This window comes from Canis lupus, chromosome 3 (genome assembly GCF_011100685.1).
Source record: "Canis lupus familiaris isolate Mischka breed German Shepherd chromosome 3, alternate assembly UU_Cfam_GSD_1.0, whole genome shotgun sequence".
Taxonomy (NCBI): domain Eukaryota; kingdom Metazoa; phylum Chordata; class Mammalia; order Carnivora; family Canidae; genus Canis; species Canis lupus.
In genome coordinates, this window is record NC_049224.1 from 40,366,026 (window position 1) to 40,382,648 (window position 16,623).

Consider the following 16,623-nt stretch of genomic DNA (forward strand, 5'->3'; position numbering starts at 1 on the left):
AGTGCAGGATCGGGGCAGGAGAAGGACAGGCCCCAGTTTGCAGTTGGGGTGGGTGGGAGTAATGGGGCAGCTGTGGGGTGCTGGGATGGGAAGGGCAGGAGAGGAGTGACCACTGAGGTCCAGCTAAGGGATGAGGGTGGGATGTGAAAGTGACATGGACAGGGGTGCAGCCCTGCAGCCCCTGCTGGACTTGGTGCCCAGACCAGCAAAAGGCAGTGGGGAGGTGGAAGCTGACAGAGTGGCTGCCTCTGCCCGTGGAAGCTGCTGTGGGGCTGCCTGCACAGAGGCAGCTGTAGGCAAGGTTGGCGGGGCTCCCCTTGCACCCCGACAGTGAGTGGGCCTGGCCAGGACAGAGCCCGTGCTGTTACTCCACACTCTACAGACAGAGGCTGTGACATCATCCTCAAGAGAATCAGTTTATTTTCAGATAAAAGGAACCACATTTGCCCGCATATCCCAGCGAATGTTAAGTCTGATTCTTATAACTTAATTTTACAAAAAGGTCAAAACCACTTAAGTATGACCTCATGTTCACACCACCATTCTGGGTTCAGCAGCCTCAAATGATTATTCTTGGTAGCGACATGGTACATGTGCATGTGTGTATGTGTGTGCATAATTTATAAAAACTGTTGCTGTCGTACCCACAAATCCCCCGTTAACAAGTTTGAATTCTATGCTTTGCTGTTCATGTGTGTAGTCAATGTTTAGCAAATACATAATTTGGTATAAGCCCCATATGATGTGACTTCACAACCGGGGCCTAACCACTGAGCTATTACTTAATTTGCTAAAGTGATAAACAAGATTATTATGTGCAAAACAAACAGGGCTTGTGCTCCAGCTGCATCCAAGTTTATTTCATAAAGCTATAAACACATGGCCCTTTCTTAAGTCTTGCTGATTGAGTTCCCCCTGCCTTTTGTCGGCAGGAGAAGAATGTAGAGGCTGAGTGGGTGCTCTGGGCACTGTGCTAGCTCTTGGCTTTCCAGCTGTGTCACTTAAAGGAACTCATTCATTCCCCGGATTGGGCAGTGCTCCTCCCCGAGGGTCCTTCTGAGGGCTTCTCACACAGAGACTTTCCTGAGCGGGAGACATCTGATCTTGGCTTGCCCAAGCGGGGGCCCTGGGCCCCGGGGACCCAGGGGCTTGTGAAATGTGCTGAAAGCCTGGAGGCCACTGGGGGAAGGGGCAGAGGTCGCAGCCCCCTCCCACCCTGCCCTGAACTGCTCCCCAGCTGAGAGCCTCTAGTGTAATTCCATCCCAGAGCTGGGTAGGAAAATGGGCAGGCCCACTATGCCATGAGGGCCCAGCCCCACCTTGTGTGACCCAGTCAGGAGCGGGATCCCCCTCCCCTGCTCCTGGAAGTGGATAGAGGAGGCAGGGGGAGTTTCCCCCAGCCAGGCCCTACCATCTTCTCTTGGGTTGTAAAACCAGCAATGGGAGAATGGAGGTAGGCAGCTAACTCTGCCCTGGGGAACCGGGGAACCCCCAAACCACCACCAGGGTGGTAACTTTTCAGCACTTCTAGCAGCAAGTGGCTCACAGGAGAACCCAGTCTGTCTTCTGAGTCCTTCAGTGGGTGGTGGGCTGCAGCAGAGGGGTCAAGCCGCTGGCCCCGGGGCAGCCAGGTCTGGAAGACCGTCATTCCATAGGAATTACCTTCTCTTCCGCATGCAAGCCTCCAGCCGGCCCAGCTCCTCATACGACTGGTAGAAAACATCAAACTCCCTGGTGCCCCAGCCCCTCCAGACAGCCAGGCACCACTCCATGTTTTCGTTCTCAAAGCCGCACACAACTGTGTCCTTTGCAACCACTGCCGCATCCATAAGCACCCTACAGAGAGAGGGGAGGTCTGAGAAAACCTCCAGGGGTCCCCACTTGGTCAGAGCCAGTCTGGGGGTATCTGTACATCCCAGCCTGGCAGCAGTGATGTGCTTGGATGCCTGCTTCCCCGGTGGTCCAGCCCGCAGGCAGAGGCTTCCTAACAGAAGAGCCTAGGGCATCACTTGGTGTTCTTGGGGATTGCCTGTAAGGGACTCACCCCATGAAAGGCCACAGATGCAACGAGAACAGGTGGCCTCTGTCACTGGACCCAGACCTCCATGTGTCCAGAAAGCACCATCGATGCTGCTTGTCAATGGCCCATAATGGATTTGAAGCACTGACTTTGTTCCCTTGACATCAGCTCAGGCCTGGTTCTTCTCACGCTAAATTCCCAGTGCAGGAAATGCATGATGGTATATCAGAGAAAAAACCTGTGCCAGCATGTCCTAACTATAGGCATGTGTTTTTTGAGGCTGTGGATGGTTTTGCTGATCTGTGCACACACCGCAGGTTTCCTGCTGGGCCTCAGCTGGACAGGGAAGCCCACGTCCCAACCCTCACTGCCGTGCGCTGTGGCCAGCACGCAAACCAGTATGAGCAGGGCCTCTAGCCTCCTCGGGGCTTTGCACACTGCGGGCACTCATTAGCTTTGCACTGAGGGAATCAGTGTCTCAGATACATTGCAAAAAGCTGGAGGGATCGGGCTATGGCCCTCCTATCAGCTGGCCGCCTGGGCTGATTTCTTCCTACAGGGAGTGTGTCTGGTTCCTGGTAAACCTGCCTTGGGGCTGCTGAATAGGAAAAACATCGTTAGTGAAAATTTTAGGGACACTAACGATGGGTGATCTGAGGTCAACAGGCCTGGGGCTCTACAGAGTCGCCTGCTCCCCAAGAAGCCCCACCTGTGATCTGATTAACTACCTCAGCCCACAAAGTCAACTGGGGCTCAGTAGAAAAAACAAAACAAAACAAAATCCAGCTCCTGTTTCTGGAATTACTGGCAGAGCAGGGTCAATGGATCTGGTGACTCCTTGAGAATGCTCAATGCTTTTGGGCAAGAGAGGGGACCCGCCATAGACGTTTCTTCTCTCATTGTCGTCCTGGTCTGGGGCAAATAGGCCGAATGGGATTTTTCCATAAAGGAGATTTGTAGTATGAGGCTCAGCAGACAAAGTGAGGTCAATGGATACTGCTGTGGATACTGCTGGCTGCCAAGGGACTCTGGGAACCAGGCGGTGCTGCCTCCCATGTTCGTGGCCATGCACACTGCATCCAGATAGGCTGTCTTGCTCCAGAATGACCCTCACAGTGGAGTCTGGCCTGCCTCCTGGCAGGACCCCCTAGAAGATGGGTATGGAGCCATGGCTGAGACTGGGCTTGGGTATAGTGAGGGGTGGTGTATGCGAGGTCTGTGGCTCCTCTAGGTGCTATATGGGCAGGTGGAGCACCCCAGGAAGGGCCTTCCTGCTTGCTGGGAAGTCCAGTGAATCACCTGGCTCCCTGTTTCCATTGCAGTTGAACTCTAGCCCTGGAGACATATATCCCAGGCAGGACACTTGGTTCATAGGTGCACTGGGTACCCCAGAAATAGCCAGCCCTGGCCAGTGGCTAATGCTCGGTTCAGCTGGTACCTGCTGGGCCCCCGAGGAGCTGCCTGGAGGACCCCATCTTGTTCCTGCTCTGCCTTATGGCCACATCAGTGGATGTGGAGGACAGAAGGGCGAGAGGCCACTGTGTGGGGGTGTGGCAGAGGGGCCTCAATGCCCCACACCATAGCCCCGGGCCTACAGGAGGTGTCCTGAGACTTACCCACGTGGAGTGAGCTCACGGGCTTTTAAGACAGCAATGACTCGGCCCCGCTGGCCGCTGGCGTCCTTCTCCAGGCCGATGACAATAACATCGCCACCGCGCCTGCGAAACCAAAACCGAGAAGGGGAAGTGTTTTGTCCCGGGCTGTGCTCTCCAGGGGGAAAGGGAGCTGGCGGGCACAGAGGCAGGGCAACCAACTCGCCGTCTCTGCGACTGGATTGAGTTACTGGGAGGGCGCCGCAGCCGGGCCCAGGAGGCCTTTCCCAGCGGGAAACCGAATCTCCGCGGACCACGACTCTGCCTCGAGGGCCTGGTCAGCTCCCAGGGGGGCAGATGAGCCAAGTGCCACCGTTCTCAGGTTTGCTAAAGAGATCCCTGGGGGTGGGGGGGTGGATCGTGACAGCACCTGCCAGCTCCCGTGGCCCAGCCAGGAGCGCACCCCCTCCCGGGAACCCTACCTGGGGACCCAGATGACGTCCTTCACGGCCAGGATCCTCACCGCCTGCAGGTGCTGGCTGAAAGCCTCCCCGTCCACGGGCGTCAGGTCGTGCTCGGACCTGTCGGAGCCCGCCGTGGGCTCGTGCAGCCTGTCAGAGTCCTCGCAGTCGGTGGAGAAAGGCACGCTGGAAGAGCTTGCCGGGGAGCAGGGCAGGCTAGAGGAGGACGCGGGGGCCCGGTGCGGGGAGGAGGAGGAGTAGGAAGACATGGAGCAGTAGTCGGTCAGTGAGTCCTGATGGGTCAGGATCTGCGTGCCCAGCTCCTCGCTATACATGATGCTCACGTCTGCGATGGAGTCCCCCTCAGGTTCTTTGGGGCTGGCCATGTGGCGGCCCGGGGACTCCGGACCCAAGGGGCGCACGGGAAACATGTCTCTGAGCGGGCTGGGGTCCCCACAGAAATACCGGGCGCATAGCTGGTAGGTGGCTGCGTGGTACATCACCAACAAGTTGGCCCTGTTGTCCAGGCACCAGACGACCTCCTCCCCCCTGCACTCAGAGCTGCACACGAGCGAGGTGACCACCGAAGGGGCCAGGTAGGGCTCCAGCCTCCTGCTGATCTCCAGGGCTGCACAGTCGATGACCAGCAGGCCAGGCCCATTGCTGTACCAGACCTCAGACCCGCTGTTGACCACCTCCATGGCCTTCACGGGGTAGGGGTTCTGTCGCATGTCTTCATCTGGGATGCTGAACTTGGACCTGTTGGCCGTGTGTGAACACAGGTAGGAGCAGCTGTTGTCTGGGACACCGCGCACCACGGCAAACACTGCCACAAGCCCGTCATCTAGGCCTGCCAGCACCAGGTAGGAATTCTGCAAGCAGAAGACGGGACTGCCTGTTGGTTCCACGCAGGCCAGGAGAGAAGCAGAGTGGGCCCAAGGCTCATCTCTGCACCCACCCAAGCATGCCCAGAGAAGCAATGTTCCCCAAAAGGCAGGGGCTCCAGCAGGACCTCCTGGGCATGCTCCCAAAGGAGGTGTAACTCAAGCCCGGAAGAGCCATGCCCACCCTTCCTGCTGCAAGCAGGAGAAGAGCAAGCCTGGGAAGAGCGTGGCTCACAGCCCCTGGCAGGGAGCACGTGTGGCCTGCACTACACGACCTGCCTTCGCTCAGGCTGGGTTCCTGCAGCGTGAGCAGGAGGGGCCTGCCTTCTCCTTCGGGTCACAAGGGCCTCCTTCAGAGACGGGATGTGGTTCTGCTTGTTAACGAAGTGACAGCGGCTCTGCGTGCTTGCCACTGCCGCCTGGGCACTGGCCTGCCATAGGAAGGGCCGAGTCTCATCCATCTCTGTGACTCCACCTGGTTTTCTGCACTAGCAGATGATAGGTGCCTGCTGAACCTATTCTTGAAGAAATAGCTTCCAACCGAACCTTCTCATGGAGGCGCTTCTTGGACATTGTGCCTACACTCCCCACTTACCACACCTATTCTGAAATGCCTCACTGGCGGTGTTAAAGTCCTGGGGTTGCTCTCCACCCCTGCAGTGAAGCATTTTTTTTTTTTTAAATTTTTATTTATTTATGATAGTCACAGAGAGAGAGAGAGGCAGAGACACAGGCAGAGGGAGAAGCAGGCTCCATGCACTGGGAGCCCGATGTGGGATTCGATCCCGGGTCTCCAGGATCGCGCCCTGGGCCAAAGGCAGGCGCCAAACCGCTGCGCCACCCAGGGATCCCAAGCATTTTTTTTTTTTAATGTGATCTTTTGTAGCCACCAAGGTCAGCAGGCAGAGGCCAAAGTTGCAGGGACAGGGCTGATTGATGCCCCCACGCCCCGCCCCAGGGTCTCCCTGGAGCATCTCTGCAGAGCTGGGAACAGAGGGCAGTGTCACACCCTAGATGCCTGCCTAGGGCTGAGGTGGGATGGGCAGAGTTCAGAACAAAGCTGAAGCCACGACAGAGACAGAGCGGGGACCCAGGCTTTGTGCCAGAGCGAGTGAGCAGCAGAAAGCCCCCTTTCTGGAACCTGGAGCTACTTGGGAACTCAGGCGGCCAAGGAAACAAGCAAACCAGCTTCTAGCTCAGCAGCAAGGCCAATAAGCCCAAAGAACATTTATCAAAATCCATTTTCAGAATTGTAGGCAAGAAAGCAGCCAAAGCAAACAGGAGCAGAGTCTCTATCTGAATCCCGGCTCCGGGCCCCAGTCAGGGCGGTGAGCCCCACGGCCCAGCTGGGTGTGAACGTGCGCGTGCAAGAATGTAGGGGCCTGCTGTCGCGGCCACGGGGCAGCACGGCCTCCGAGGGGCAGGCGCCCTGACTGGGAGGCTCCGCACAGAGCCGGCTTTATTCCCTCTGGTCATGAGGCTGGTGGTGCCCTGGCTCGGGGGCTCTGGCCAGCAGTGGCCTTAAATAACGCTTTGTGTCATGTTCTCCCAGGCTCTGGGGCAGACCGGGTCCTGAGCTGCCTAGCCTCGCCCATGGGGCACACTCATAAATGACCCTAGGGTTGATTTCAGACCTTCTTTTTTTTTTTTCTTTTTGTTTTAAAGAAATAAACTGGAGTAGGGTGAAGAGCATATATATTTCATGACTGTCAGGAAGTAATAATAATGGTCACATTTACCCAAGTGTGTGGGTCCAGGGCTCTGGGTGTGTCATGCCCAGAAGGAAAGAACCTTCTTCTACCTCTTCTTATCCTCATTTTACAGATGAGAAAACTGAAATTGGATGATGACAGCTAACATGTTTTAACCAAACATCACCTTGAGCATTTACTAGGAGCAGAGGGGTGGGGATGGGGGATGAGGATAAGCAAAGCAGGAGGGCTGAGACAAAGACAGAAGAGCAGTGCCTGGACTCGGAGGCCAGAGAAGCCTGAGAGCACCACTGAAGGGCTGGGGCCAGGCTGGGGCAGCTTCTCAGAGCAGGCTTGATGGTCCTTGACCCTGAGAACGGAGTGAAACGTAGTCTGGCAGGGGTGTGTGGGGTGGGGCCATTCCTAGCTGGAAGGGTCCCCTCAGAGTGCGGTGCTGGATGGGACGGGGAGCGAGGAGCCAGCTGGGGGAGCTTGCCGGGCCTGCAGAGGTACCCAGTCCCATCAGAGGAGTGGTGGAGCTGCCTGAGCCCTGGGCTGTGGAGATTTATCACTTGGGGTTCCATTTCAGAGAGGTGGGGGATGGAAGGTAGAGGAAATGGACCAAGAGGCGACCCAGGTCTCAGGCTGACAGTGGGCGCTCCAGAGGGGGGTGGGCAGGGCTGCCCGCACTCTGGAGAACCACTGCTACCCAAAGGGGAAGGGCACATGTACAATGGCTCTTTATATCATTTGTACCAAAAAGGGGCCTCACTCGAATCGGGGCCGTGGCATTTGCAGGTGCAATACAAGCTTTCCACTCGGCTCATAGTTTTGCTTTGCTAGTGACACAGGTTCTTGAAAAGGCACAAATGATGGCCTGTCTCTCCAAGGCTGAGTGTGACCTGATCTGGGCTTGGTGGTCCAAGAGGCCATGGCTTTGCTCCCACTCTTCATACCCCCTCCCCTTAAGCTGAGGTGGGGGGGCCACTCCAACAGAAAAGGAAGGGAGTCACAGACCTGGGCATCCACCTTTTCCCTTACCTCACCTTTTTAATAATAGGCACGGCCAACAAGCAGGTGACAACAGCCGGGGTGTCCAAAGCCCGTTGGGGTGTGTTTAAGGGGCACATGCCCTTGAGGCTGTAGATGTAGATCTTCTGGTCCTGTAGAGGCAGACAAACCAACATGAGACCCAGGTTGGAATATATCTGCCAGTTTTGTCTTAGGGTCCCTTCTACCTCAGGAATCCCTTTGTGCCTTAGAAAGCAACATGTGTTGGGGGTTTTCAAGTTGGTTGGTTGCATATTCCTATTCTTTGTAGAAATGTTGAAAACTACAGAAGAGTTGAAAGAAGAAACATAAAATCATTCATATCCCATTTCTTGGAGAAAACCTCCATGGGGACTTGGGGCCCAGACTCCTTTCCCCTTGGTATTTGTGGGTGTGTCCTCATTCCTGGCAAAAGTGGGACCAACGACTGTGCTGTTTCCTCACTTTTCTCGTGACACTGCATGGTGGGTAGAGGGGAAGCCCTGTCCTGCCTGGCCTGCAAGGGAACTGTATTTGAGCACCTCTGTGCTGCCCATCGCTCGGGGGTGCCACAACCTGGCTAATCTGCCGTCAGATGCTCAGTCCGGTTCCAAGTTTTCGCTACTGGGAATTACACAGGGATGAGCAGTCTTACAGACCTACTCTGTGGGTCTTGGCTGGCTGCACCAATCTCCCCCACCCCGCCCCGCCCCACCCCATGGCACCTGTAGCTTCAGAGCATTACTGATTGGGGCATTCCTCTCTGGATTTCTCAGAAGACAGCTCCTTGGGGCTTCTGCTGATTTCCTTGACCTGAAGGCAAAATGCCTTCAGAGCTGAGTGCATTCCCTGGGGAGACCTGGCAGTGTTATAAGAAACCCAGTGTACTGGGGTTCTCCTTCTGCTGGGATCCTGCACCTGATATTTCTCTCAGCTGGGTCCCAGTCACCCACCAGGGATAAGGCAGGTGGTTGCCCTTTGTGACACGCTGCTGCTTCGCAGGGCTGCTGGCACTGCTTTGGGGGTCTCGCACATGTAGGCTGGGGCTATCTGACTTTCCAGTGTGCCTGGGCATCCTATATTCTTATTTGCTAGATCTGGGCCCCTGTGTGGGCTGCGTTGCCCACCTCGCTGGGAGCCCTGCATGGAGGCGGTTACCTCGGTGGCCGTCCACAGAGAGTTCTGGACCTTGAGCTGGCAGCTTAGCTTCATCCCTGCACAGCTCATCCTCTGCACCTCCATAAGGCCTTTCTCTGTGTTCACCACGGTGTAGTTCCTAGAGCCGGCGACAATGGTACAGTCAGTGCACGGTGGCCAGGGGCTACCTCCCTTATCTCGGCGTGGCCCGAGTAGCCTTGGAGGGGGAGGGGGATGCGAGCTGCGGGCCTCAACCACCCCCTTGAACCCAAGGTCAAATCCTTCCACGATCTGCAAGCATCCAGAGCCATGCATGACGCTTGGGTGCAGGTGCATTCTGCCTCCCTGGTAGTGATTGAACCTCTGGGGGACGCAGGGCCATTCCCAGTGGGAGGAAAGACTCTCTTCTGCCTGTGACGTTACAGGGTTCAAGAGATGGCCTCTCCAGTGTGAAGAAGGGGCACCGGGGGCCACACCTCTACCAGAGCCACTCGCCCTTCCCACTGGCCATGTCTGTCTCACCCCAGGAACAAGGGAGCCCCTCAGTCTCAGAGTAGACAAGTCCAGACTAAATATAGGTGGGTGAGGGACACCTGGGGGGCTCAGCGGATGAGCATCTGCCTTTGGCCCAGGGTGTGATCCCAGGGTCCTGGGGTCGAGTTCCACATCGGGCTCCCTGCAGGGAGCCTGCTTCTTCCTCTGCCTGTGTCTGTCTCTCTCTCTCTGTCTCTCATGAATAAACAAATAAAATCTTAAAAAAAAGATAGGTGGGTAAATTTCAGAGTAGGCTGGAGTCCTCAGAACATGCCCCCCAACATGAGTGCTCTGAAAACTAATAAGCTGTTATTTATGGGCACCACTGTTCACTCACAGGGCCTGGCCGTCCCCTAATATTTCTGTCTCCTCACCGTACTCCATGGGCATCTAGTGTGCTCACCGTCTGAGGCAGAGACGGAGGTTATGTACCTGGGTCACACACATCTTTTGCCCACACTTCCACTGGTCTTTATGTCTCTCAGTCTGATGACTGGCTCTCCCCTCCCACCTCTCTTTTTTCTCTGGCAGTTTATGTGCTAAGGATTCTGGGAAGTGTCTCCACAGCCCTGGGGTGTCACCTGCCTTATCCCCCTGCCCCCTGTCTCAAGTCTTGATCACATTTTTTAATTTTTTATTTATTTTTGATCACATTTTTTTTTTTAAATTTTTTTTTTTTTTTTTTTTATTTATGATAGTCACAGAGAGAGAGAGAGAGGCGCAGAGACACAGGCAGAGGGAGAAGCAGGCTCCATGCACCGGGAGCCCGATGTGGGATTCGATCCCGGGTCTCCAGGATCGCGCCCTGGGCCAAAGGCAGGCGCCAAACCGCTGCGCCACCCAGGGATCCCTATTTTTGATCACATTTTTAAAAAAGGTTTTATTTATTTATTCATGAGAGACACAGAGAGAGCAGAGACACAGAGGGAGAAGCAGGCTCCCTGCAGGGAGCCCGATGTGGGACTCCATCCCAGGATCCTGGGATCACGTCCTGGGCTGAAGGCAGATGCTCAACCACTGAGACACCCAGGCGTCCCAAGTCTTGATTACATTTTGTTCGATTTTTTTTTTTTTAAGGCAAGGACATTTCCTCACTGTGCACTTGCATTTCTATTGGGAATGTCCAGTTCTCACTCCTTTTGTGATCATTGACAATCACTGCCTTTTATCTATTATTTCAGTAGAGATTGCAAAGGGCCAACATTCTATTTCTGGCACTCCTTCTTCAAGTATTAGCTTCATTTATTCTAGAAAGAGAAACTTCCTCCTTTTATCTCTTTTGCTACCCTGGGGTACAGTTCACATAGGAAAGGTAGAATAAAATCTTGATTCTTTCTGTGTATACTAATTTCTAAAATAACGTGTTGGTTCTCTAGGAGCCTCCAGGGGTGATCAATGAAGGGTTTTTGTTTGTTTTTAAGGTTTTATGTATTTATTTAGAGAGCATGAGCAGGGGGAGGGGCAGAGGGAGAAGGAGAGAGAGACTCAGGCAGACCCCCTGCTGAACACGGAGCCCAATGCAAGGCTCCATCTCATGACCCCTGGATCATGACCCGACCCAAAATTAAGACTCGGACACTTAATCGACTGAGCCACCCAGGTGCCTCAGTTTGTTTTTATTAAGTAGCATTAGAAATTCATGAATTTAAACAATTTGGCATGTCTCAATCCACTGCAATTCTTCTTACTAATGGCCAACTGTCCTATCTTTGGCCAGTACAAACCTCTTTGGATTGACTCCTCAATCTCTTTAATTTACTCTCATGAGGGTCTGATGGCATCCCTGATCTGATGTGTCAGATGCTCCCGGCCATCTTCCTGTCCCAGACCTGGAGTCAGTCACTTCTTAAATAAGCCCTGATTCCCTATGGCACTTAGAGATCACCATTTGGGTCCCAGAGGTCATCATTGGTGGTTGGTCATTATTGTTAGGCCTTTTCAATGGGCAGGGCTAGGAAACATGAGTTTATTTTTCTTAAAGATAAAATCTATCATGAGTCTCAAAATTTATACTCAGAATGACAGGTTTTTAAATTTAACCTATCTTTCATACTTTGCATGCCGAATATCACAATGTGCAATGCTTGATACCGTTATGCTTGCTCATTCACTTTACCCTGCAATTAAAGCAATGCTTTAAAATAACAACAGTGCCGCCAGTGATGTAATTACTGAAAACGTATACATTTACTTATATAAATATAAATAAAAATAACTAAATATACACATACAACTATACGTGGTTTTTTAGGGCATGGTTTCTTAGACCATGTCTTATGTCAGAGCACTCAGTCCCACTGCCATAAAATGTGGTGCCAAGGTCACCTGGATGACCTAGAGAAAATGGTAAAGTTCCTTCCACTTATCTCATTGTGTCTCAAGCTTCACTTTATCTAAGCCTTATTAGATTTTTGCACCTGCAAATGTTTGCCACAAGGCTTACTGGAAGACTACTTAGGTCATGAAATGCTCTCGTTGACTCTGAAGATGTCCCCCTAGGGGGATGGGAAAGACCTTACACCTTGGCCAGGATGGAAGGATCCTACACCAGATGGTGGCTTTTTGGAGCTTGCACAGTCTAACTTTTCAATACCTTGGCATCTTGGTCCTGTGACTTCCTGTTCGCTTCCCAGTTCGCTTATCCCCATTTTATTCCAGGCACCCTCTCCCAAAGTTGCACATCAGATCTCATCTTTACTAATATTTGTGCCCCTCCCATCCACTCAGGGTCAAGTAACTATTTTCTGACCACTACCTCCTACTTTTTCAGACCATTCCACCTATTACCATAACTCATCACAGGGTTTTTGGTTTTGTTTACATTCTGCCAAGACCTAGGATTTCTGGTACTTTCAATTGTTCCTCATCCATTTTATGGCCCCACGCAGTTTCCATAATCCATCTTTATCATGACCCTCTTGAAAATACCCCCACCTTTCATGCCCTTCTCTTCCTCCTGGCAAAACCCCAGCTCTGCTTAAAATCAACTGTTTCCTATCTTGCAACCTGGGGCCAGCAGTACATGTTGGGGCACATAACCTTGTGGACAAGCCTCATTTCCAACAGTGGCCACCAACTTCCAGTGGGCTTCAGTGCTGTCCTGCAACCACCCTGATCTCATGAATTGGTGCTCAAGTCACATGTCATCTTTTTCTCCTCGAATATTCAAAACCTCTCTCTGTGCTTTCATCCTTCCTGCCACTTCACTGAGAGAAAGATGTGACTAGAATGGAAGGCCCACAAATTCTTATTTAAGGGCACCTTAAATGCTTGTCTCTGGGTCCCCTGCCCCTCTCACTATCTGGCAAGTCCACCTCAGTACCTGCCCCTCTCTCCGACCCCTCGGATCATTTACTTCTTCTGCCATCAAGCTGCAAATAGCTCCCATCTTAAGACAAAGTCCTCCCAGGATGGGAAAATTATTACAACTAATCAATGACTTCAGTAAAGTTTCAGGGTACAAAATTAATATACAGGAATCTGTTGTGTTTCTACACACTAATAATAAAGCAGCAAAAAGAAATATTAAGAATTAAGAAAATGATTCCATTCACAGTTGCACCAAAAGGAATAAAATATCCAGGAATATGGTTAATCAAGGAGGTGAAAGACCTGTACTCTGAAGACATGGATAAAACAAATTGAAGATGACACTAAATAAATGGACACATGTCTATGGACTGGTAGAATCAATACTGTTCCAGTGTCCATACTACCCAAAGCAATTTACAGATTCAAAGCAATCTCTATCAAAATAGCATCAGTATTTTTCATAGAATTACAACAAATAATCTTAAAATTCATATGGAGACACAGAAGGTCCCAAATAGCCAAAGAAATCTTGAGACAGAAGAATTAAGCTGGAGGTATCACAATCTCTGATTTTGAACTATACTATCAAGTTGTGGGGATGCCTGGGTGGCTCAGTGGTTGAGCGCCTCTCTTTGGCCCAGGGTGTGATCCTGGAGTCCCAGGTTCAAGTCTCAAATTGAGCTCCCTGCATGAAGCCTGCTTCTCCCTCTGCCTGTGTCTCTGCCTCTCTCTCTCTCTCTCGCTCATGAATAAATAAATAAAATCTTTTAAAAAAGCTGTTGTGATCAAAACAGTATGGTTCTGGCACAAAAATAGACACACAGATCAAGAGAACAGAATAGAAAGCCCAGAAATAAACCCATACTTATGTGGTCAATTCATCTATGACAAGGGAGGCAAGAATATACAATGGGGGAAAAGATAGGTTCTTCAACAAATGGTGCTGGGAGAACAGGGCAGCCACATGCACAAGAATGAGATTGGTCCATTTTCTTACCCCATCCCAAAATAAACTCAAAATGGATTAAAGACCTAAATGTAAGACCTGAAACCGTAAAACTTCTAAAAGAAAACAGAGGCAGTTAAACTCTTGGACATCAGGCTTAGCAATATTGTTTGGATCTATCTCTTGAGGCAAGGAAAACAAAGCAAAAATTAACAATCTATCAAACTAAACAGCTTTCGTGCAGAGAAGGAAACCATCGAAAAGGCAACCTACTGAATGGGAGACGATATTTGCAAACGATAGATCTGATAAGTGGTTAATAACCAAAATATATAAAGAACTTCTACAACTCAGCACCAAGAAAACAAACAATCTGGTTTAAAAATGGGCAGATGACCTAAACAGACATTTTTTTTTTCAAAGAAGATATACAGATCTGTGAAAAGATGCTCAACATCACTCATCATCAGGGGAGTCCAACTCAAAGGTATCACCTCACACCTGTCAGAAGGGCTAGTATCAAAAAGACAAGAAACAATAAGTGTGGTAGAGGCTGTCGAGAAAAGGGGACCCTTGTGCACTGTTCGTGGGAACGTAAAACTGTAGCCACTCGGGAAAACAGAATGGAGGCTCCTAAAAAAAGTGAAAATAGAAATAGCATATGATCCAGTAATTCCACTTCTGGGTATTTACCCAAAGAAAATGAAAACACTGAATTTGAAAAGATACATGTCTCCCTATATTTACTGCAACACTATTTACAGTAGCCAAATATGGAAGCAACTGAAGCATCCATCCAGAGATGAATGGATAAAGATGGGGTATAGCTATAGAGACAGATACATGGATATGTATGTGTACCCACACATATAGAGAGAGTATTACTCAGCCAGAAAAAAGAATGACATCTTAACATTTGCCACATCATGGATGGACCTCAAGGTATTATTATGCTAAGTGAAATAAGTCAGGGAAAGACAAACACCATATGATTTCAATTAAACGTGGAATCTAAAAAACAAAAGAAAAAATAAAACAGAAACAGACTCATAAGCAGAGCACAAACTGGTGGTTGCCAAAGGGAAGGGGGTGCAGGGATGGGGGAAATAGGGGATGATGATGAAAAAGGGGAAAAACAAGTATAAAAAACAAAGCCCTCTGTTGACCCTACACCCCTGCCAGACACCATCTTCTCTTTGCTTCTTTTAACTACAAACACATACATGCCTTTCTATCTGCATGGACTCAGTTTTCTCTCAGGAGGGAACTCCATCAGGCTTTCAACCCACTATCCATGAGACATCTCTGGCCATGGCCATCCCTGACGGCTCCCCAATTCCACAGAAGCCCCCCCGCCCCCCTGGTACTAGCAGGGCATGTTAAGTTACTATGGAAGTTACCTGGATTCCTCTTTCCCGTCCCAGAACACCACCATGTACTCCTGGCCCTGGGACGAGAAGAAGGCAGTCTGCTTCCCGCAGGGGAGCTGGTACATGAATGTTGCAAAGGTTGGGTCCTTCATCTGGCTCACCACCGACAGGGCCAGCGGTCGCTGAGGGAGAGAGGCCACCAGAACCATGAGCGTGCGTCACTTACAGCAACTTGATGCCTGGCCTGCCCATGAAACCAATGGTCTTGAACAAGGGGGGAAGGATTAGAAGTGGCTCAAAGCAAGAGGCCATGACAACTTCATATGCCAGAGTGTCTGTCTGGGTCATTGCTCTCCATAGCGACTTGAACCATAGGAGAACATGGACTTATATGGTCCAGTTAGATTAAACCCTGATATTCCAAGCCCCAGGCCCAGGGACAAACAATCTTGTGAAGGATTTTTCTCTGATCTTATTTTACTCCCAATACATTAAATACTGTCTACTTTGATAAGTGCATTCTAACTTTGACATCACTGGCCTCTTTCCCAAACAGCTAAGCTAGCTAGCTAGCTTTCTTTTTCTTCTTTTTCTTTCTTTCTTTCTCTTTCTTTCTTTCTTTCTTTCTTTCTTTCTTTCTTTCTTTCTTTCTTTCTTTCTTTTTTCTTTTCTTTTCTTTCTTTCTTTTTTTTCTTTCTTTCTTTTTCTTCTTTCTTTCTTCTTTCTTTCTTTCTTTCTTTCTTTCTCTTTCTTTCTTTCAATAAAGTTTTATTTGTGCAGAACATAAAATCAACACACAGAACAATATAGTATAGCTACGCTTTAAAATGATTTTATGACTCCTGCCCTCATGAGCAGACCTGCTCCCCATTACTCTAAAAAGAAATATGTACATTCTCTCTGCTCTAGCGTGGGGACCATAGTGCTATAAAGGGTTTGGTATGCTCTGCCTGCATGATGGTGTGACACAAAAGCTGGAGAGGAAAAGAAAGCTCACTTTTCCTGAGTGGCACACATACAGAGAAAATAAACTGGATATATTAGGAGCCATAACTATCTCTTTATAGAAGAGGTAAGCAGAGAAGAGTGCCCCATTTGTTCTAGACTTAGCAAAGGATGGGCAAGTAGACTAATCCAGACCCTCCACCACAGGGGCAGGAGGTGCCAGGTCCCCAGGCCCGGGGTCCTCAGGTACCTTCTCAGGCTTTGTGTCCCAGCACTCCATCATGAGTGCCTGGAGCCGATGGAATTGCACTTCCTCTGGCTGCCCCAGAATTGGGCGGATACCCTTGGACAGCTTCTTGGCAATCTGAAGCTGGTGGTGGCCCAGCGCTGGCCGCTGTCCCGACAGCAACTCATACAGCACCATTCCATAGGAGAACATGTCTACCTGGGCAAAGAGGCATGCCAAGTCAGGTCCCCTGTCTGGGCCCAGCAGCTCTCATAAGCTGGCCCTGAGACAGAGGGAGCAGAAGACACAATCAGACCAGGGATCCTGCCAAAGGGAGACAATCATCAATACATCCACCAATGCATCCACCCTCCCTTGACCTGTCCAAACATCCAACCATCTGACCATCCATCATTCTGTCCCTTTAGCCATCCATTTCTGATCCTTCCATACTCCCTCCCTTTTCTTTTTTTTTC

The 16,623-nt window shown here is 50.7% G+C and overlaps 1 protein-coding gene across 4 annotated transcripts in view; it reads right to left on the reverse strand.

Annotated features, from left to right (window-relative positions):
- Window positions 1–397: 397 nt before the first annotated feature.
- The window catches only part of LRRK1 (leucine rich repeat kinase 1), a 124,346-nt gene continuing 108,120 nt past the window's right edge, over window positions 398–16,623 (reverse strand). For all 4 annotated transcript variants that reach the window (XM_038532639.1, XM_038532638.1, XM_038532641.1 and 1 more), the window contains 7 exons: window positions 16,172–16,366; window positions 15,007–15,158; window positions 8,836–8,953; window positions 7,695–7,811; window positions 4,095–4,945; window positions 3,637–3,738; window positions 398–1,836 (listed from right to left, as the gene is read on the reverse strand). In XM_038532639.1, the coding sequence (XP_038388567.1) occupies window positions 1,659–1,836; window positions 3,637–3,738; window positions 4,095–4,945; window positions 7,695–7,811; window positions 8,836–8,953; window positions 15,007–15,158; window positions 16,172–16,366 (1,713 nt within the window). In that variant the 3' untranslated portion in view covers window positions 398–1,658. The remainder of the gene's footprint in view (window positions 1,837–3,636; window positions 3,739–4,094; window positions 4,946–7,694; window positions 7,812–8,835; window positions 8,954–15,006; window positions 15,159–16,171; window positions 16,367–16,623) is intronic.